General features: G+C 51.3%; 5 protein-coding genes across 5 annotated transcripts; 2 read left to right on the top strand and 3 right to left on the bottom strand.

Moving 5' to 3' along the window:
- Positions 1–4690: 4690 nt before the first annotated feature.
- On the bottom strand, positions 4691–7266 carry TRIVIDRAFT_84212 (uncharacterized protein; the record flags this gene model as incomplete). Its single annotated transcript, XM_014100962.1, has 8 exons — positions 4691–5305; positions 5382–5696; positions 5756–5922; positions 5994–6074; positions 6133–6283; positions 6340–6384; positions 6433–6482; positions 6536–7266. 8 exons carry the CDS (start codon positions 6615–6617, stop codon positions 4958–4960), a joined length of 1239 nt encoding a protein of 412 aa, XP_013956437.1.
- Positions 7267–8316: 1050 nt separating this feature from the next.
- On the top strand, positions 8317–14116 carry TRIVIDRAFT_122289 (uncharacterized protein; the record flags this gene model as incomplete). Its single annotated transcript, XM_014100961.1, has 4 exons — positions 8317–8868; positions 8933–10741; positions 10820–13553; positions 13674–14116. Coding segments are annotated over 4 exons (5538 nt in total), but the record flags the coding sequence as incomplete, so codon positions are not given.
- A 268-nt stretch (positions 14117–14384) lies between these two features.
- Positions 14385–16304, bottom strand: TRIVIDRAFT_200544 (ankyrin repeat protein; the record flags this gene model as incomplete). The annotated part of the gene is made up of 1 exon (XM_014100960.1): positions 14385–16304. One exon carries the CDS (start codon positions 16302–16304, stop codon positions 14385–14387), a length of 1920 nt encoding a protein of 639 aa, XP_013956435.1.
- Positions 16305–17170: 866 nt separating this feature from the next.
- TRIVIDRAFT_221491 (uncharacterized protein) lies at positions 17171–18370 on the top strand (the record flags this gene model as incomplete). The annotated part of the gene is made up of 1 exon (XM_014100959.1): positions 17171–18370. One exon carries the CDS (start codon positions 17171–17173, stop codon positions 18368–18370), a length of 1200 nt encoding a protein of 399 aa, XP_013956434.1.
- A 609-nt stretch (positions 18371–18979) lies between these two features.
- On the bottom strand, positions 18980–21534 carry TRIVIDRAFT_209057 (Ca2+ transporter; the record flags this gene model as incomplete). Its single annotated transcript, XM_014100958.1, has 3 exons — positions 18980–19299; positions 19366–21036; positions 21525–21534. The coding sequence occupies 3 exons, from the start codon at positions 21532–21534 to the stop codon at positions 19262–19264; spliced, it is 1719 nt and encodes a 572-aa protein (XP_013956433.1).
- Between the last annotated feature and the right edge of the window lie 679 nt (positions 21535–22213).

Genomic DNA, 22213 nt, shown 5'->3' with positions numbered 1-22213 from the left:
GCGAATGAATGGTGAGGGAGAGGTTGGAACCCAAGAGGTCGGGACCACTGAGGGCAGCAGACGAGCGCCTTAGGGCGGTGGGGGCGATGGCGAGGGCGAGGGCGAGCACTGAAAGTGAAAATCACAGCAGCCCACAGCAGCCCCCAGCACGGCCAACTCCCGCTAGCGCTCAGCAGCAGCGGGTTGGATAGTGGGCTGGCAGTGGGTTGGCAGTGGGCTAACAGTGGGTTCGCTGCACCGTTAGGGCTCTTGGGGCGCCCCAGAACGCTGGAGCCCACTGGGGGCGTTGCCAGTTGAGGTGGCGCGAGCCCAGCGCTAGAGCCACAGCGCAGTAGCCGCGGCGGAGAGCGCGGGGCGGCGTGTGCGTTGTGGGCTCGGTACAAGGGCGGGCAGCGGAGGTCCAAGTATGGGGTACCTGGAGGTTCCGCAACGATTCGTGCAACGGCCAGGTACTCCATACATGTCTGCTGTTGTACATCCAGGACCGCCGAACCTCAGTATCGACGGGTTGGATGGCAATTCAATCCAGGATACTCTCGCAGCTGTGGGCTCAATGCTGCTGGTGACCAACTTGGAGTGCCGTCGTTGTGCATCACTTTCCTCCTTGCGTTATTAAAGCGCGGCCGCTGATTGGCTGCAAAAGCTCAGATCCCCAAGGACAGGAACGAAGCTCCAGCTGCCATTTGCTGCAGGTATGACGGCGCACTGATACTCATACAGTAGGTATTGACAGTCCTACACGAGAGAAAGCCCACCGCCTACCTAGCAAAAAGAAAAACCACAAGCAAGGGCATCTTGATTATTTGCATTGCTGTAAATACTGGGGTATGGAAGCAGGACAGCAACAATATACAAGTAGTGCTTTATGCTAGCCCGGGACTTTTGCCTCGGCCCTCAGCCCGCCAGGTATCAGCCCGAAATTGCCAGGCACTGCCGTCTGTTGCTTGCTTTTCCTTGCTTTGGTAGGTTGGTTTTGCCCTTGTTTTGCATCACATCGCAGCTTGAGGCTCGTCGCCCACTCGTCCAAAATGCTCCGAAACCACAAAAGTCACTCGCCAGTCTGGTAGCAGCCGGTGCGCTGTCTTCTCTCGCGTCCAATCAATCTACACATGGCACTCGTTTACGTCCACACAAGCTCCCCCCATGGCATCTGCCGCTCAGTGATGCCATCGACCTCTTCTCAGTCAACGACGATGCGGCAGAGCTCCAGCCCATCATTCCTCAGCCCACCCACACTGTTTGACAGTCGAGTCACTGAGGTAGCGTCAGCGCGAGGGATGAGATGCTCACATGCCACATTCAAGCACAGGTGGCAAGGAAGGGCCTTGCTCTCTGAAACACAGCTACGAAAATGCGGTGAATGCAATGCAGGCGGCAGACTCTGGATGTCCCAAGTCCTGACAAGCCTGGCATGCGCAGGAATCGGCGGCGCCTTTCGGCCGCCCACTCTATTTCTCCCTTTGTTGCTATGCCTGTATGCCTATCCACCCCCGCCTGGCTCGATGCGCTACTACATAGTATGTCTTTGCAAGGTCCGAATGACCACTGGCCAGTGACCAGGGACGGCGCATCGGTCTTGTTCGGGCCATGTCCACAGCAACGCTGATCTTGCGAGGGGCCAGAGCTCTCGATGATGAAAATCCAGGGTCCTGGATGGGTCCCCAGCTTCGCGGCGGCAAGGGAACCACAAGCTGAATTGCCACTGGAGCGCTGCTCTTCTCTTGATTCTGTGCTGTACTCGTGCGGTTGGTGCGCGCATATTTGACGAATGCATCATCTCCAACAGATGTGCAGAGCATCGTTGCTGAGAATCCGCCCTGAGTTGGTGCAGAGCTGCGAGATCGCCTTGGCCTTGACATCATCGTCCCGTCGGCCTCAAGCTCTGCAGCCTCTCCAACACGTCAGTCGAGACCAACGGGACAGGGGCCAGGCAGCAAAACGCCAGACATCCACTTAGACTGCCGTACAGACAACGAATTAGAGGAGCCGGGAAGCAACGGGGCAAACACCTCGCGATGCCCAATGAGCTGGTGGGCGCGCTGCTCCTCCAGACTGACGAAATATGCTTTTCACGCGCCTCATCCGCGCGAACCATCCGTCAGTCAGTCAGTCAGTCAGTCAGTCGGCCGCGCCGAGCGACAGACCGTCTTTTTGATATTCACTTACAAGTCCAATTACTCAACCATCTGTGTCGTACCAATCGCTAGTGCTAGTACAACTACAACTAGTACGATCGCTGGACCGAAGATCATCTGAGCGCCGCGTTGGTCTAAGCTATCCGAAATATCATTTGTTCAAATCCGAGATTATGCTGGGAGCGACTCTCCTCTGTACCGGCCCGACACGACATTGCAGACGGGGCATGTCGTACAGCATGCTGCGGGTAACTAGCAGGTAAAAATCTGACCGTCGCCTGCCTTAGCGAGAAGGAAGCCCCGGTTTTTACCATTCAGATATCGAGCACTAACTCGGCTGCTTTGTACGAGTCCAAGTGCCTACAGGTGGTAATTTGAATACGGAGCGCGGGACGGCATGGTTCGTGCATAGAGAAGCATGCAGCTACTGGTACGCCCGCACTTGACGGGCCAAATCCATCTATACAGGTACAGTGCTGGTAGGGAGAATTACCCTCCAGGGCTCCCTTATTATTTTTGGAAGCAACAAGCGGTCTCGCTGCGCATTTCTTCAATCCCGTGGAGCCAGTGATGCCCGGCAGTTCACCAGCGGATATTTTTGCCTCTAGTTATGTGGGTTTGGCCCCGAGGGCTGTGAGACGGCAAAGTTGGAGCGGAGTCGTTTCGGTCCCTTGAGGAGTGCTCCGTACCGACGGCTAGCAGACTATACCCTGGCATGCAATAAACGCTGTGAAGGAGAGGGAACACATGGCCCTACGGTTGCTAGATCTCCGGGAAAGCGAATGGTCAGCTCGTACTTCGTACGCGTGGGCTGAAGTCAGATGGCGCCGAAATTCCCAACGTCTCCCACCAGAACGACTGCGAAGCTCGCTCTTCGCTTCGAGTGAAGCATTTGAACTCGCCAGCTCCGACAAGTTCCCAAGCCACGTACGGCAGTATCAGCGAGGATGGGTCCACCAGCCTACCTCCAAATGGGCACCAGCATGGCCAAGCTTTCTTCTCTTACTTTCCATGCCGCCAAGAGAGAAAGCATGATTACTGGCGCCGGTACGAGTAATCGTGCCTCCTATCCTGGAAGTATGCAGGCATTACCCTGCCTTCGGAATGAGGGAATAGGCATTATGTAAAAAAACGATTCGTTTGTATGTTGGTAGCCTGGCTTCCAGGATATGCAACTAACATCTGACTGATCCAACAACATGGGAGTCTCAAAAAGGAATCATCACTCTTCAGGTTTGTCATTTCCGGAGCTTTCCGGACAGGAGGCCAGCCAACCTGTCAAAGCGGGCTGTTGGCTCTCTGTTCTATTATCAGCAAGGCAAAAAAAGCCCACAGCAACAGCCGGTCCCACCAAACGCCACGACTCATTGAGATCGAGCGTGTCCAATGAAAAGTGCAAACTCTATTGCCATTTGCTAATAAAGCATTCTTCTAGAACAATTCGCCGCTGTGCCGAGTGAAGGAATCCCGGTACAAAGCGAGGCCCAGGGTGAAAACTTTCACAAGCCAACGGAGTACGAGTATTGCACGGGCTGGCTTCAGTTCAGTGGCCAAGAGCTTCGGTCCATGTAGGGTGATGTTGGTGTGCGCAGTTCTGCATGTACAGAAGCAGCTCTGTTATCTGTGCGTCCCGCCCACTGCTTGCTGCTTGCGCATGTGACATTTCGAGGAATGATGCAGCCACATGAGGCCAGCTTACAGGAATCTTGGAAATCTTGACGGAACCAACGGTTGATAGGCTAACCGCTATCAAGATGTCGGACGTATGAGTGTGTACGAGTACTAAGCATCTGCGCGGAGCCTTGACCTCACTGACACAGACCGGAGCTGCTTCCTTCACATCTCCTTCACCGAATGCCAACATCCCGAGCCTCGGTATAATGGGAACTGGCTCCAAAGTACGGAGCACTAGGAATTGCCAACTTGATCCCAGGGAGGCTCAGCTACAGCAATGTCCGAAGAGGCCGGTACCCTGTTACAACTATAACAGGAACTCGCCGAGATCAACCCGGCGAGTAGGCAGTGAATCGATTCATGCCCACTTCACCAACGAGTCGTATAGTGCAGTCTGCCATCAACTGCTGATGCCGCATAGGTACGGATCGGGATATACTAACGTTATATGGCCGACATTTTCTGCGGCTAGAAAATCAAGGTTAAGAGCTCGGGGAAACAGCTCCGTTCCTGTGTATACATAATACATCCAGGCGTGCCCCCGGCCATGGAGGTTTGGTTGCAAGCAGTCCATTTGGATTTTTCCAACATGCCACCTTGAAAATAGTAACTTTCCCATGTTTTAAAGTAAAATGAATGGCGTCGTAACTGGCTGAAGGCAAAATGTAATATTGTGATTTTTTTGGGATTTTTTTTCCCTTCACTATAACCGGCTTCAGTGCCGGACTTGGGCGGGGGGGATAATGAGAACCTTGATGGCCACCTCTTAGAAATCCAGCAATGTGGCCTCCCCAGTTTTTCAACCTCATTTTCTTTCCTCCCAAAATGCGTGAGCAAGGCTCACCTGCGGGAGACACGTAGGTGAATGCAAATTTCCTTCTCAAAACCATGATTAAAGATTTTCTACCTTTTCTAATTCCACGCACCATGTTTGCTGCCACGGAACTGTGTTCCCCCTATTGTCAAAGCTGCCAATAGCTACGAGTACATGTCTCCCCATGCGCTTATTATTAGCCGAAACCCCTAGAACGAAGAGCTTACCAGGCTCTGCTCACGTTTCTTAAGCTGCCGTCTTCAAGTGAGAACGGGGCTTCTATTCTTGCCTTGCAGCCAGAGCGCCCTTCTCCCAAGCCGGCAGTGTCGGCTCTTCAAGAGATGTGTACCGGCGTGCAGCATCTCATTTCACCGCAATGACTCCCGCATACGATCTGGCAATGTGCGCCGTTGTCCAGTCGCCTTCGAGTCGCTGCACCGGCATCCGAGCCCGGAGACACGGATGAGCTCTGGGCTTGCTGCAGCTCGTGGGCAGGCAGCACCTCAGGCTGCAGTGTTGCCGAGTGGATGCCGTACGCGTGCAGGCATTCCATGATCGTCTTGGCCGTGTCTGCAAAGCTTCTGACGGTCCTACCGTCGACGACAACATGTGCAGACGCGATGGACTTGCGCTGGTCTAGTCGCCAGATGTGAAGTTCATGCACAGACTCGACACCGGGAATCTTGGGGGGCAATCAGCATCAGCCGATGTCTTGTTGTTGTTACAGCAACTGGGAGAAAAGAAAATGCGTTGCTCACCTTCTTGATATCATGCTTTACGTCGTCGGGATTTATCTCATTGGGAGCAATCTGCAGCAGAATACGGCCGCTGCTCTTTGTCAATGGCCATGCGGTCAAGAAAATCATCAAAGATATAAACACGCCAATAGCAGGGTCAGCATAATATCTCGCTTCCCCGTGGGCCTTCCAGATGATGAGGGCTGATACTATGACGCCAACGTTGTTGATGGCATCGCCGACTACGTGGATCAGGACGCCAAGCATCCCCAAATCTCTACCTGGGCGAGAAGGTGTGACCGATACGTGCCTGTGCTCGTGGTGGCCGCTCGAAGGCTTTCGGGTTTCTTTTGTTAGGCCAGCTTGTTCATGATTCGAGGGATCGGAGTACTCACAGACGTGGGCCGAGCTTCCGCCTCAGGGGCTGTTCCATCATTTATCCTTGTGGCTGCGTCTTCCTCGTGCAGGGTTTCATGTCCATGACTGTGGCTATGGTCGTGCTCGTCTGCATGTGCGTGTTCATGGCTGTGGCCGTGGCCATCACCATGATCGTGGTCGTGATCTAAATGATCATCATGTGTCAGCCATAAGCTGGAGGCGTTTTGCAAAAAAATGACTCAATATGGAGCTTACCGTGAAGAAACGACATGACAAGCAGATTCAGCCCTAAGCCAACACATCCCACAATCAGGACAATCTTGGGTTGATCGACGACTTCCCCATGGAATCCATTGTCAGCTCGTTTCAATTCAGCCGTTCTGTTACAACTCACCGGTCACGTTGACAAAGCGTTCGATGGCTTGAACAAGGATGCTGACACCGAGCGCCAAAAGGAATACGCCATTGAAAAACGCGCCTAAAAGCGTTGCACGCGCCCAACCGAAAGTGAATTTTTGTGGTGGCGGATTTGGTTGTTCAGATACCTAAAGGGGCATCAGATCATACTGCTCAATTTCGCATCAGGGGCAGGAGAACGGACTACGACAGCGACCAAGGCCACTATAAATCCAATCAAATCGCTCAACTGCAACGGATCAGCAACGCTCTCAACCCGCCTTGGGGTCTGTCATACATAGTGGAACGCATCGGCGATCAGAGCAAGAGAGTGGGTGTAAAATCCGGCTTTGCATTCACGTCAGGGCGGCTGGTACTCGGAATCATCGCAGGCAACATACCGATGAGTTCAGCCACGAAGAACGAAAAGGAAATGAGTATCGTCGCGAGCAATCGCTGTTTGCGACTCAATCGGATCGCCATTGTGCTTTGGAAAGAACAGGTACAAAGTGTATCATGCAGTATCGAGGGGGCCGTTGAGTCTTGTCAACTAGACAGATGCAATGTTGGCTATTGTCAAGGCTATATGGGGAAGAAAAAAAAGGAGAGGAGACGTCTCGCAATTGACAGCAACATACCACACGGATATCGATTAACCGGGCAAACTAACGGCGTCCGCTTAGAAGCGCTGATAGATGTGCCTGAAGCGGGGCTATCTATTACCACCTTTCTGCTACGTGGTTTGATGAGATGCAATCAGCTTTGGTATCTACACGGACCCAGTACCAACATGTGAACGGAACGCTTGACAGCTCTGACTGCCGAGCTTTATGCTTAGTTTGCCGGCGCGCACTCCGTACTACGTACGGGAGACCAAATGCAAACAATTATCCGATCAAAATACAACAGCAAACTAACTCCGATGTTACGGCGATTCAACTCAAACCCTTGCACGGAGGACGCGCGCTAGAACGCGGATTATAGGACCTCCCGAATGGACAGCTTGGCTCTTCACAGCATTGCCACCGTCTAAAGGAGCCAATGGAGTATACGAGAAAGGCCGGGCTCATGGGGGTATCCTCTGAGGAGGGGCCGAAAAATGCTATTTGTTAGCATAATGACGAGCCGAGGGAAAAAAAAAAAAATTACGACTCCATGGGATGGGCTACTTACAGGGGCTGATTCCACTGTCTTGGGTTTTAAAACAAACGAGCTTGTGAGCTGATTGAACTCCTCTACAATCCCAGCTTATTAGGAGTTTGTCTGTGATCAGACCTGGTTCAAGCATCTGCCATGACCCGGGCTGAACAAACTTGCACTGCGTCATCGTGAGGGGGACGATAAAAGGTGCGGGAGCTAGGCAACGAGGACACAACGGGATTGGGGTACGAAGTACCTATCTCGTAACGCCGACATTGACTCGGCTGCCGGCTTTTTGATACCCAATATTGATTGTTCAAGTGATGGTCGTGTTTCGCGAGTTTCCCATATGTCGTAGCCGACTCGTAACAGGTATAGAGCGTAGTAGCAAACTTCAATTGTAAAGGGAAACACGTCATCTCAGTAGTTTGTTTGTCAGCTTCTCCTTGATGACAACCTAGCCTTGAGTGCGGTTCGACTTTTAAACGGTCTGAAACGAGATTTCCACCAGTGCAGCAACGCAAACTTTGAATTATGCAATTTCCCTACTTAATGTCCTACTTAATGTTTTACGCTTAAAGCATTATGCTTTAAAGAAAGACGAATGGGATAACACGAAAAAAGTAAAACCTCTTTTAAGGCGCATCTCGGGTGCCACTGTAGCGCTCTTGTTTCATCCCATCTGGAAACAAATACAGTATGAGACACAGTAAGGCAAAGTATGGAGACCTCTGTTTCGGTGCTTCCTCGTGGCATGCGGCAGGTAGCGAATACCCAAAAGTCTTCAGCCCCACAGTTTCCATGACCCCACTGAGACAGTGCGGATGAATCCAGCAGGCGGTGAGACGTCCTGTGCTGCTGTCAAGCTCCATTTCTGCCGCCACTGCTCAGCTTGCTGAACCGTCTTCATCCCCCCAAATTGTCGCGCGACACGCATCAACGGCTGAACTGGCAAACATCTCCGCCGCTGCTCGCGGGCTATGATCCCATAAACCATTCGCCCTATGATTTTCACACCGTGAAAACCCCCCGAGCCGATTCCATGTCCCGAAATGTCGGCGCAGTGCCATCGGCTCCGCGGAGGGGACCGCATTGGTCCCATCATCTTCGACAGTCGAGCTCAACCATCTCGGACCGCGCATCCGAGATATCTCCCGCTTCGCCAAGGAGTATTTCCACGCATTCGACTGTCAAGGATATCAAGGATGAGAAGCCGCGCAAGACCGAGCGCTATTGCGCTGTCACGGTCAATGACGGATATTCGCGAGACGAGGTGTTGCTGAACCTGGACCAGATTGGCGGTGATATCAAGCCAGGCACCTTGATGTCCATCGCCGTCCTAAAGTCCGAGTCTGCGAAATCTGCGGCGGGATTCGGAAGCCTCAAGAAACAACCACATGAGGACAATGGCAGCCTGCGATACCAACATATTGGCCCCTGCGACCCAAACTCCCTCGGCGACCAATACATCTTTGTCGCAAAGGATATGCCCAAGGAGACCAAAGCCCGGAATCCCGATATTGAAGTACAAGTTGTTAAGCACATTGCGGACATCTTTGGGATGAAGAAGGGATCCATTGTCCTACTGGCACCGGTTCGTTTCTACTCACTATATGAAGTAAAGCAATATGGCTGACGTAACTTTTTTTTATCATCAGGTTGACAAGGACCACCCGGTTACCGAAGCCACGCACGTTGAGATGATATTCAAGGATCAGTATCTTTCACGAGCAGATATGTGGAGGGTAGCTGTTGGGGAGCTGACGCAGCGGACCGTGTATAAAGGACAGTCTCTCCTGTTCATGGGAACGATAAAGGCACAAATCACGACGGTCTTTGTTAATGGGAACAGCGTCCAATCGGCCTTCTTTGGCCGCGAGACAAGGCCAATATTTCGCAGCGAGTCCGCTAGATATGTGCTCTTTATCCAAATGTCCAAAGAGATGTGGGACTTTGACTCGGACAGCTCTGGCGAAATCATGTTCAGCAAAGTTGTCAACGGTTTTCTACCAGCCCTCTTTAAGAGGTGGGCTATGCTAAAGGTAAAACACTTAGTTAGCATTGTGCTCTTTGCTCGTGTCGAATATGATACAGGCTTGACGAATGAGCTGGACGTGAGCGCGCTCCAATCGGATTACTACACGGGGATCCAGCCCTATGGGAACCGGCGGCCATACAAAGACTTCTATCGAGTGGTAGTGAGTGAAATGGCTAGCGGAGAATGGACCAAAATCCTGTACCAACTGAAGAAGGAACTAAACTACTTTCGAAGAGACATCACTCTGCATCACCTAACAGCATATCCGTTGGATGGCCTCAAAGGAGGCACATCCAGTAGCGAAGCAGCCAATCGGATCAGAGCCGAGTCTTCCTTTGCCATTCACGGCAATATTTTGGAAGCCATCAATCTCGCCTGCGCACAGTTCTCCCACGATTATATCGATCGGGACTTGACCAGGACTGGCATCTCCATCGCCGTCATTAGCGCCGGCGCTGGCATCTTTGAAGTGGATTATGAGACACTGCGAAGAACTACAGAAGCCCTAGTAGGAAATGGCATCGGAATTGATTTGATCTGCATGGCTCAAATGCCCCTACACTCTGTTCCTCTCTTCAGATATCGCAATCCGCGATTTTCACTAGCGGGAGAATCCTCGCAAGACCGTCACCATTCGTTGTCGAGGTCCTTTCACAGTCGTGATAGCACACCAGGCCAACCAACTCCCATCATCGGAAGCTTTCAGTCCAACTCTGGCTCTTTCTCCCCCACAAAAAGCAGAGACATGATGCGACGTGTTGAACACTTGGATTCTCAAGGTAGGCGTGATGAATGGTGTTATGTACTGCCCCAATGGCTGCACGTTTCGTTCTGGACGGGCACCTCAAACGAAGCACTTTCATACGCGGGCGTGGCCTTGTCTGTATCAAACAAGTTGGGGCAAGATGACGACGATGATTTCAAAATAAGATGCCGGATGTACGACCTTCAGATGCGGAGTGCACTTGATACGAATGAGATCGAAATCACCCCTCTGCACTCTGACTCTCAGTATCCAAGCGATATTTTTGAGAAGAGTAGCTTCTTGAAGAGACGCCAAGAGGCGATTGGTGGTATCTGGTACAACCCCCCGACTCGTCTTCCGGATCACCTGTACGATACCATCCAGGGATTTCAGAGATTCTCGCCCGAGAGGCATGGGCGGCCCGCCGAAAGGCCATCTTGGAAACAGCTACAAGAGTTTGATGATTCTAGAGCCATTTTGACTCACCACAAACGACACCACCACCATCATGCCTCAGAAGCAGGCCTCAGATCAGACGAAACTCGGAGGCACCATATGGAGGACTTGAATGTTCTGGGCTCATCTCTTCCGGAAAAGAAATTGTTCAACAACGCTCCATCGGCTAGAAAGCTTTCGATGAACCAGGCAGAGATAGAGAAACCGAACATGTTCTCAAAGCGGAGAGTGCCGGACCCGCTACCTCTGAAAGAATCGTCTTCTCCTCTTCCTACACAGCCGCTACAACCACCGGCCGTTAACAAGGTCTCTTCATCTTCGTCTTCATCTTCAAAGCAGCCCAAATTCATGAAGCAAATTAGTCTTGGTCACCGAGGATTCGGCATAGCAGCTCCAAAGATTGCAGCAGCCGAGGTGAAGGCCGAAACTGTCAATGCGGCCGTTACCAAGTCGAACGTCGCGCCATCAACTCCTCGATCACGTCCGGACCTGAGACCTTCTACGCCTCAGACAATCAGGAGCCAATCGCCATTTTCAATAAACAGGCTCAAACCAGAAACGGTTGATCCTACTATTGAGAGAATATCTTCGACGCCAAGCATTCCCATCTTGAAGAAAAATGGGTCAAATCGTCACGATATGCACTTGTACAATCTAAAAGCGGGAACGCCTGCTCATAATTCAACAATGCGTACTCACGGCGGCAGTCTCGAGGACGACAGCGAATTATATCAAAACATGTTCCGGGCGGAAGATCATAAAGTTGTCGTGAGCAAACTTCGGGCCGGTGTTGGCGTGACACCAGAGCCTCCCCAGACAATTTCGCCGGCGTCAGCAATCAGTCCCTGGCTGGTAATATTGAATCCATCTGATCCGGAGAAGAATCAGATAGACGCGGCCAATCTATACACGCGCTGGCAGCACATCTTCCCTCGCATATCCGAGATGAAGATACAGAAATGGAAAGCTCTATGCTGCCCCGCTGCAGTTCCGTTGACGACTGAATACTTTCCTACTAGAGCACAGTTTGATACCGAGTATCAGAGGCACCCTTACAATGTGGATCAAAATGTAGATGACGACTCGTCCGAAGAGCCGAAAACTCGACAAGAGTTTATTAGCGAGCTGATTAGTCTGCGATTTTCGCAAGGGTTTCAGGTAGTAGTTGGGCCAGCCGTGGCGAGAGCATTTGGCCAAAAGGTCATCAAGCTTGGAGACATCTTTTCTCGTGACCAAGTTCTTGAAGATGGCACAAGTATATTCATGTCCGTTGGCAACACCATCCATCAGCTCTCGTGCGTAAATGGGACTGAAGTAGAGGTCAACATCTACGTGAGAAAACCCACAGCAGATATGTCGGGCCTGCCGCAAGGATTCTCTCCCATGTACAGGCCGGCCATCCGAACGCTCCTTGATGCAGACTATGAAGCTCGACATATAGAGCTGCTGTCACTTCCAAGGCCCGATCGCAACTGGAACATGATTGATTCGTACGCTGCGGGTCATCACGATGAGATGATGGAGAGCTTGCGCTTCTGGAGAGCCCGGTTCGTCCTCATCCCGCTGGTCGCCCACAATCCTTCAGTGCCTAGAACGCAAAACGGCCTATACCCTGAAGAAATCAGAATCGAGGGAATCAAGCGCTTGGCGCAGCTGTGGCAGAAGAACCGCTACATACCGCCGGCGGAACGCCGATTCCAAACTGCCAGAGGGCGTGGGCAGCTAGATCGCAGCCCTCTGGATATTGTCTACAAGACGGAAGATCCATCCGTCGTCATTGCAGCTGAGCTGGAAACACTACCCCTGATTGAGGGCCTCGAGGGCGGCATGAGTAAGAAGCATCAACTCGTATCGAGGAAAGACCGGTTTGAAAAATCCAACTTGAATTTTTCTGTCCTGGCCGAAGCCATGCAGCAGCCTGTGGAACAGGGAGGTGTTCCATTGCGGAACCGCCGCTGGCATCTTCGGCTGCATTATCATTCTTTCCTGGGGTCTGATATGACGACCTGGTTATTAGAGAACTTTGATGATCTCGAGACGCGTGAAGACGCGGAAGATTTAGGCAACGCGCTGATGGTGCCGGAAGAGTTCAGAGGCAAAGAGAAGGACAAGGATAAGGATGTAAGTGAAAAAGAGAAGGAAAAAGAAAAGTCTAAGGGGCTTTTTGTGCACGTCGAGAGACGACACCGTTTCAGGGATGGCAATTACTTTTATCAGTTTGCCCCCGAGTTTGCAAAACACCAGTCGGGCTGGTTCGGCAGCAAGAAGAAGGAGGTCCCCCTGCCATTGACGCCGATGACGGAGTCGTCTATGGGCTCGGGTAGAAGATCGGTACATGAAGATCACTCGCCGTCGTCACTGACCAGCACTCCCACGCTGTCGGCGATAAATGTAGCCAAGAGTCGGCCCAAGGTTATCCTCAGCAAGGTCATCAAATACGATGTAGATCCTAGGAAGAGGTCATATCGCCCTGAACGGATTGACCTGCACTACGACCGTCTTCACAACCCAGATAACTGCTACCATGTGAGGATCGACTGGATGAACGCAACGGCGAAGCTCGTGGAAGATGCTGTCGATATTTGGGAGCGCGAGGCCAGCCAGTACGGTCTTCGCCTCGTTGAGGTCCCCATTAGGGAGGCCAGCGGCATCACCGATGTCAATCCCTTTCGCAGGGCATATCCCATCAAGCTTGCGGTCCAGCCACCTGACCAAAAGCCTGAGACATTTTACGATCCAAACTCTCTAGGGCCGCAGACGGTCCCGACAAAGCACTTTTATCAAAAGTCCATACTGCGGCACTTTGACTTTGTGCTCGATACTGAGGCGGCGTCAAACTATCCCAGCAACGTAGACATTATCTACTCCTGGGGGCGCCCGGACTACAAGTACACACAGTACATTCACCGCACGGGAGTCCTGCTCGCCCAAGTGACGGACGACGGCGATTTCCTCGTATTGGCAAACAGGCTGTACGGCAGAAGGGCTACGAAAGAGAGGGAGACCGCGGCTAGGAACATGGCCCCGATGGATCAGCCTCGTCGCCTAACGGAGGGAATCGGCGCACGAGTACCGTCGTACGACTCTTTCAACTTTAACCTCTCGGAATCAGTCATGGCAGGCTCTTCGGGGCACCATGCTCATCACCATCACCATCCAGGACACCACCAGCATCACCACCACTATCAACACCCATACCACCACTACTCGCCTAGTCTCAAAGCCACAAACGACAGCCCCATAGGCAAGGCCCAAAACCAGCATCAGCAGCTCTATTCCTCCGTCTACGCCGGCGCACAGCTCAACGAGCCCGAGGCCCTCAAAGACGAGCTCGAGGCATTCTGCTCCGACGCCGCGGCACTCGAGGCTTTTTACAAGGAGACGCTGGAAAAGGGCCAGTACATTGAGGGCACGCCCGCAACGGCCCCGGCGGCGATTCCGCAGGGCTTGGAGGCCGTGCCCGAGACGAGCATCCCGTCGCTGGGGTTGCCGCCGGGCGTGTTGGCGTCGTTGGATGGGGGCGGGCCGGCGGGTGCGGCGGCGGCGCTGAGGATTGGGAGTCCGATGATATTCTTGAGGAGGGGAAGTGTGCAGTTTGATGGCCTAGGGTTGGGGTCTAAGAAGTGAGTTGCAATGGTTTAATAAGTTTGATGGATTTCACTATTTGGGAGGATTATATGTGAGTTGATATATAAGGAGTTGGGAGTAACGTGATGAATGTTAATGTATAACTATATCTGTATATATTATACAGTTGTGATTAATTCCCGTTTCTTATATGGCCTGTTTAGGGTACTATTAAGTTGTTGTTCTAGTCTTCTATGCCGCTGAACATTTACAGGTATCTGTGAATAGGGATTTGCATCAACCTTTAGTTTTGTCTACATATGAACTCCAACGCCTGCATGATTGTGTTGCATTCTATCCAATCCAACTCCATTGACCATCTTTTGGCTGCAGTTATGAGCCCCAGTAGAACCCCAAGAATAAGCACGGCAGAAGTAAAATAGATAACACAGGCAGACAGTCGCTCCATTCTTAGACTATACTCTCTCGCGGCTTTCTGCTTTCGCAGTGCGACTCGGATCTTGGAGATGCAGCCCAGGTGATTTCGCTCCTCCGCCAGCCTCATGGCGCTTATCCCAACATTGTCGACCCTTGTCAGCGGTAGGTCTGATCGTTCCAGCAGTGCTGCCACGACATCTCCTTTCCCGGCAGCAGCAGCGACATGCAGGGCCCGCCGGCCATCCCTATCGGAGACGTACGGGAGGATGCGGCGAATGAAGGGACTATAGCACAGCACTTGAGATGGGGGTGTAGTTGTAGCTGTAGCGTTGACCTCATGCGATTTCTCCAGAAGAGAGCAAGTTTTGGTAACCATTCGTTCAAGAAAAGCAGGTCTCCTCGTTAAACCAGCGCTGGGCCTGGAAATCATGGCTCTCACTACGTTTGCGGCCCCGTGTTCCGCCGCCCAATGCAATGGCGTCTTTCCTGAGTTGTCGACGAGAACGTAGCGGCCAAAGGGGGCTTGCAAGATGAGAAGCACGAGCTGGAGATCGTCTGTTATGCTGGCAAAATGCATTGCCGTCGCGCCGTCGTTGTCCTGAGCTGTTGGTGATGCACCCGCCTCTAGCAATCTCCGAACAAATTCTAGTTGATGCAAACACCTTCTCAGTCGATCAGCAGTTGTTTCGACAAACATCCGATAAGTATTCTTCTCGCGTTCGTTCATGCTTGCGAGATCGACTGGATTGCCCATGAAGAGTCCTGCTTGGGTTTGCAGGTCATATTCGTCGGGGACTAGATTTTTGTACATGTCGCATGCCACGTGCAAAGCTGTCCTACCTCTGTCGTCAGGCTGGTCAATAACTGCTCCAGAGCCTAAGAGGGGCGCAATGGCTGATACGACACCATTGCAAGCAGCAGCATGGAGAGGACTACGGCCATTCGTGCCTGTGAGTGTGGGATCGGCTCGTTGGCGGATAAGGAAGTCGATGTGTTCAGGGGGGATATCTTCCGTTTCGCAAGCGAGAATAAGAGGTCTGGTATATTCGGACTCTATATTTTCACCTAATGGGGAGTTCGCATTTGCGCCTCTGTTTAGGAAGAGCGCAAAGATATCGTGGACATAATGATGCGAGCAACGCGAGAAGGCATCGTTCACTACGTTTTGTGCAAGTGGCGTGCCTCTTCGATCCGCAGCGTCAAGCAATTGAAACACCACATTAATCTGACTTGGTTTGCGCTCTGAGCAAGCAAGGTATGCGGCTTTAGCTAGAGGAGTCTCCCTACCATAGCCTGCAAAGGCAGGATCTGCTCCATAGGCAAGGAGGAGAGTTACTGCTTCGACCAGGCGGGATTGGCTGTCTATAGCCTGAACAAGTGGTGTAATGGTGGCTTCAGGAGTTGAGATGTTCGGGTTTGCTCCTGCATCCAGCAAGAGAAACATAACATTTGTCAGACAATAATGCGATGCGGCCTGGAGAGGAGTGTATCGGACGGAGGGCACATCAATGGCCGCCCCGTGATCCAGCAGCCACGATACGGTTTCGCTCGATTCGCCTTCATATACAGCGCGAAATAGAGGTGTTCTGAGCCGACTATCCAACTCATCGATAGGGGTTCCGGCATCCAAGAGGACTTGGGCGGATTCTAGAACCGGGTTTCTTTTGGCAGCAATCAGATGTAAGGCGTTCGCACCGTCGACGTCTTTTACTGTAATATCGGCACCAGCTTCAATGAGCCGTCGCAAGACGTCCGGAGAATCCAGATGCTGCAGTATGTTATCCATTATGGTGGAGGCATGAAAGGAGGTAGAAACGCCGTCAATAGGCAAGTTGCAGCCGTGTCAGTCTCTGGGTCTGGGATAGACCCAAGTTCTTTCTGATATAAACCATTACCATCGCTATAAAGTGCTTCAGTCTAGATTGCCTTCTATGAAAATAGAATTCAACCCCGCATCTCAGTAGATGGTTGTTCTACTTACTGGTTGACAGTGGCTGTGGCTTGATTTCAGCTGAACTTCATATCGATGGAAACTCCTCCAATGAGCAACTATCCGCCTACATTCCATGTACATATCCGAGATATTTGTTTGCCTTATGATAGCCTCTAGTCCAGCTGCATCTAAATTCGGCTCTTTGCTGTCTAGTGTCCTGTCTTGCTACCATCCTCGTATGTTGCGGGTTTTGTTCACAAGTTATATCGCTTGGATCCATCATCATGAAGGATAGCCATGAAACTCTCTCCAAAATACAACGCCAAACTACCTGCCCAAAACTCCAAGAATATCATCTCATAATCAAGCAAAGCTCACTTATCCATTATTCAAAACACCAGATAGCTGCACATGTTTTACAGCTGAACCAGTCCTGACGTCACAAGGCCGTTGCGAGCTGAACAGCTTCATTCCTCATGCCGGCGAATTAAACTCTTCCAAGGTTGGCATATCTTTTGACTTTTGGACGGCCCCTCCTCAATTCTGATCTTTTCTTGTTTTCTTCCAATCTTGTCCTATTAATGCTCCAGATTCAGCAAACATTTATCAGCAGGTCACTTGACGTTGTTTGATCTGTCAATACAAGCCTGCTTTTCTCTCCTCTTGAATGTATGACCACAAGGCCAAAGGCATAAATCACCCGTCTCTCCTAAAGAACAATGTCAAGTCTCTGGTCAATAATAGGAGTCTCATTTGCCTGCTTTTTTGGCACAATTGGCTTCATCTGGGTCATCTGTGGCAGCTGGAAAGTGAAATGGTTCCGCGACCTTGTGTCGAGTCTCTGCCCGCGAAAATGCAAGTCCTTGACTTGGAGAGATATTCGAAGTGGCCGGCTGGTTCACAGCCACAAATGCGGCAACTGCAAAAAAGCCCTTGAACATGGAGCAAACATGTTGCCTGTCCTCCAGCACCATCCCTTGCCAAAATGCTGGGAAGCAACGGTCGGCGAAGTTTTCAGCTCCACGACCTACACACGCGGCTCCATAACCTTCAATGAGACATCATTCCCTAGGAGTCTCGATGCTCCTAAGCGTTACCTTTGCGTTGACGTCGAAGTGCTCCTTGCTTTCATCTTCATGGTCATTCCTGATGCTACCGAAGAGATTGTCATTAAGAGACTTCCGGGAAAGGTATTCGACGGCTCGATTGTGAAATTAGAGGAGGAAGAGGGCAATCTTATAGCACATGTCAAGGGCACACACAGGCGGTATCTCACTTTTGAAGACTGCGATGGCCTTGTTCGCAGTTACCCGCCCTGGTATAGACGCACCGTCAAGCTCAATTTTCCTGGTGCGAACCAGGAGATGAACCATCCATGCTTCAACGACTCCAGCAATGTGACCCGGGCCGGCTGGGTTATTGCCGTTGCTGTGACTGATGTTGAACCCGTACCGGCTTACCTCGACCGCCCGACGTTTGTGGAAGAGATTGAACGTGGGAAAGTGCTGCTTATGGGTTGCAGAAGGACTCTTATTGTTCTAAATCGACTCAAGGAAATGCAAATACAAGCTTCAAATCTGATGGCTGCCATTGCCCAGGTTGAGTTACTGTTGGATAAGGGCCCTAGCATAGGCAGCTGTGTGCCAGAGCCCGCAGGTCAAGCATTATCAGCTAATGAATTTTGTCGTCTGGCGCGTGTCGCAACGGAGATATTCGATACCAAACCTGTGGACCGTCTGAGCACCGACGCAGTGAAGGCCCTGGAAACAAACGCCGACTTGATCGTATATTGGGCCAACCACGGCGTGCACAAGGTTCTCACTTACAGAAAGCAACCGGGAAGGGAAATCGTTTGGGATGAACGGCTCAGACCAGGCCGGAAGATTTACTTGCAAGATTGTCGACTTCCAATGAACTGAAGCAAGGTTGGCATACGACAGCCTTACATACCCTGTCAAAAAAGAAGTATTGATGCTCTCCAAAGTATAAATCTTAGATGAACCAGCTTTTACCGCTTCATAACACCTATGAAAAAGCAAATTATAGAAACTTCTTATTCTTGACGAGACTTTTGTCGTGTCTAGAAACCAAGTCAAAAATGAGTCTACAAGCTCCCCTCGATGTTCGGAAATATGTATTCTAGACAAGACAAAGTCAGTCAAAACGAATATATCCAAAGTACCACATAAACCACAAAACATGCCATATGCATTTCAAAGAATTAAAGAGAATAATTTTCTAGTCGTTATTCTTACTCATGGTATCAAAAACTACCACCCTGGTCTACTTCTACTCAAACAAACTTTAAAGAATTTCCATGCCATTCATGAATAATAAAAAACTTCAGACTACTCAAACAACAAAGCCCCCAACCGCTTTCATTTCCATCGCGAATAAAGCCATAATAATAGTAAAAGAAAAAAAGGCTTAAAAAGCACAATACATGTCTTGTCTTATGTGCAAAGTTCTCGTGTGTACGTCCAAAAATAAGTACATCGAAGAAAGAAGAAACAACAATCGTTTTTATTCGCCGCGGGAAAAGCAGAATTTTTATATCACCGCGCATGTCCGTTCTAGATAGGCAAGAGTCTTTTGAAAATTTTGTTAAATGTTATTGTTTTTTTCGCTTTTCTTTCTTTTTCGTGCGTAAAAAAGTTGTGTTTCTTCATAAAATCTCCAACAGGCATTAAAAACCGAGGCAAATAATTTGTATGCAAAAGATGAAAAAAAAAATCGAATAAATGCGATTGGTATCAACGAAATAGAGATAGAAAGCAAAAACGAAGGCGACAGATTTTTTCAATCTTTTCTTAAAACGACGAAGCTCCGGTGTCTTGGTCAGGATAAACTAAAAAGAAACATATTAGTGACCAATTTCTCTTCAACTCGTGCCTTGGAATGGGACGAGACCTACAGAATGCGCAGATTGCAATGATTGCATACAAACAAATCAATAGCCAGCCCTCCAGCCAATGGCTCTTGCCATCGCCAATGAGGTAGTTGACCAGTAGTACAGCGACAAACATGACGGCAACCTGGAAGGTGTCGAAACTCAGGTTCATCTCGTCGTTGCCCATGATCCAGCCAATAACAACCAGCAGAGGGATGAGGAGCAGGGCGACTTGCATACTGGAGCCGACAGCAACACCAATTGCCAAGTCCATCTTGTCCTTTACGGCGACGGTGACAGCAGTGACGTGCTCGGCGGCATTGCCGACAATGGGAAGCAGAATAAGACCAACAAACTCCTCGGATAGAGCGCCGTTCTGGGTGATGGAGTCGATAGAATCAACCATAAACTCGGCGCAAAGGGCAATAATGGCGGTAGAGGCGGCAAGAGTGAAAAGAGCCACCCAAAAGTGCAGCTGCGGTTCCTCTTCCTCCTCTTCCTCCTCCCCCTCCAGCTTGTTCTCGGAAATGTTGGCCATTTGCCGCCCGTTGTCGGTGTCAATCATGATACTGCCAAGCTGAGCACTGGCAGCCAAGCCCTGCTTGATACTCGCCTTGGAGGTGCTGCGGAATGGCTTGCGTGCCACCTTTTCGCTGGGTGTCGCAAATACCTCCTGGTGAGTCTTGAGCTGGAAGAAGAGATAGGCGCCATAGACGACGAGCAGGACGACGGCAGTGCCGCGAGAGAGCTTTGCGACCTTGTCGGTGGGCGTGTTGGCGGCGGCGTCGAAGACGGTAGGGACAATGACGGAGGCTGCGGCCAGGGCCAGCATGGAGGCGGCCGTCTGAGCCACCGTCTTGTTGAAGTTCTGCTCCGGGCGACCCAGGCCGCCAAAGAAGAAGCAGAATCCCATGACAAGCAGCAAGTTGGAGAGGATGGAGCCAATGAGCGAGGTCTGGACGATGGCGACTTTGCCGTCGACGAGGGCAAGAATGGCGACGATGAGCTCGACGGCATTACCAAAGGTGGCGTTGAGCAGACCTCCAAAAGTCTCGTTGGTTCGGAGGGCGATTTCTTCGGTCGCGAAACCTAGCATAGCGGCGAGCGGGACGATGGCGAGGAAGTTGACGACGAAGACGGCTTTGCGGTCGACGGCAGGGATATAGTTGATGGCGATGCCGACCGGGGCGGCAACGATTAGCAGGTTGATCCACGAGCTGAGCAGCGTTCGCTGGATCTGGTTGGCTACTGTAAAGGGCTCCTTGGGTTGGACATGACGGATGAAGCCACCCTCCTTTTGATGCTTTGTGGTTTTGCTGTTGTCAGCCTCGTCGACGGGTGTCTGGTTGACCGTGTCTTCCTGGTCGCCCTTGCGATTTCGCAGCTGTGTATTCCGCTCAATGAGCGGAATGTCGTGGCTGTCCTCGCTTTGATGCTTGCCGGCGGCGTCCTCGGTGCCTTGGCCTGTTCCAGAGGTCGAGATGTCTCTGACGTTGCCGCTGTTCGGGTATGGCGAGGTGTTTGCATGTGTTAGATCTTCACCTTCATCATTGCCCCCGGCCTGAGCTTCGAGACGACCGCCATTCCAGGTCTCGGCGCGCTGGGGCTTCCAAGAGAGGTGTCGGAAAACGTTCCATGTCTCGCTGCTCTGGCGGCTGATGTTGTGCGCTCTGCGCTTGATGCGATAATGATTGACTGAGAGCAGTTGGGTTAGTTTGCGACTCCCATTTTCGTCATCAGTTGCCTCGTGTGACGGCATTCGCGATGTGTGGGGAGGAAGTGGAAGCGTGCAGCTTCAATGGCATGGGGCAAGAAGCATGAGATGGCGGGCCAAAGATGATAAATAACAGCACAAGGAGCGACGGGTAATACAGTAAATGAAGGACAGGACAAGGCTAGGCCAAAGAGAAACAAGTGTCTATTGATGCTGTGCTGGAGTGAGAGAAATGCCAACAAACCACGCCAACTGCAGGGCCATTGAAGGTCTCCAATTGTGTGTAGGTAGAGGGTAGAGGAAGGAATAGGTATAGGTATAGGTATGGGTTTGGGTATGGGTTTGGGTTTGGCTAGGGATGGACGGGTGCTCGGCGCCTCCGGGGATTAGGATGGGATCTCTTGGACGGGGGAAAAGAGGGCAATTAACAGGAAATGACGGGCGCATAGAAACACTGCACAAGACTCACAATTGTCCATGATTGGGTTTGTCGACCCAGCACTGCCCGGTCCACAAGACAAACTCCACTGAGCGATTAGTGCCTGGTCAGGTACTCGTACACCTCAAGGGATTGGGATTGGGTTTCGTTGGCGCGCGCGTTCGGAGTCGGAGTTGAATGGATGCCGTTTGGGTGTCTTCGTGCGGCCGGATGGACGAGTGACTTTGTACTCTGGATAATTGGCGGCCTCGAATGTGTACCGCCTCACGCCGCTCCTTTTGTTTGCCTTGGGACGCGTATTTGATTTGGAACTTGGGATCTAGCTGTTGTAATTCCACTTCTCCTGGGGCTGTGGCTGGTGATGGTTTCTGCAGCGGGGACTGCTAGTACCGAAGGGTAAATAATGTCCTGGGACCCCGGCAAGGCCTAAACGCGTACTTGGGCGGAATGGATTCGTGTGAGAGTATCGCAATAAAAAGGGAAATTTGCCCCTGCTCGGGAAATACCTGCGCAGACAGGTATGTGGCTGATGGGATCGAGTGCCGCGAAAAGAAGCACTGGATTGTTTGGAGATGAGGTTGTTGGATGATATCGATATGCTATGATATGCAAGCCAAGCTGCAAGCCAAGCTTCTTGGAAGCTTCGTTCTTTCAACGTCGCACAACAGCCGTTCGTTCGGATAGATGACCCGAGCGGTCTTGGCTTCTTGGCTTCTGGC

Source organism: Trichoderma virens, assembly GCF_000170995.1.
Source record: "Trichoderma virens Gv29-8 chromosome Unknown TRIVIscaffold_6, whole genome shotgun sequence".
In the NCBI taxonomy this organism is placed as follows: Eukaryota; Fungi; Ascomycota; class Sordariomycetes; order Hypocreales; family Hypocreaceae; genus Trichoderma; species Trichoderma virens.
This window is presented reverse-complemented; position numbering and strand designations above follow the sequence as displayed.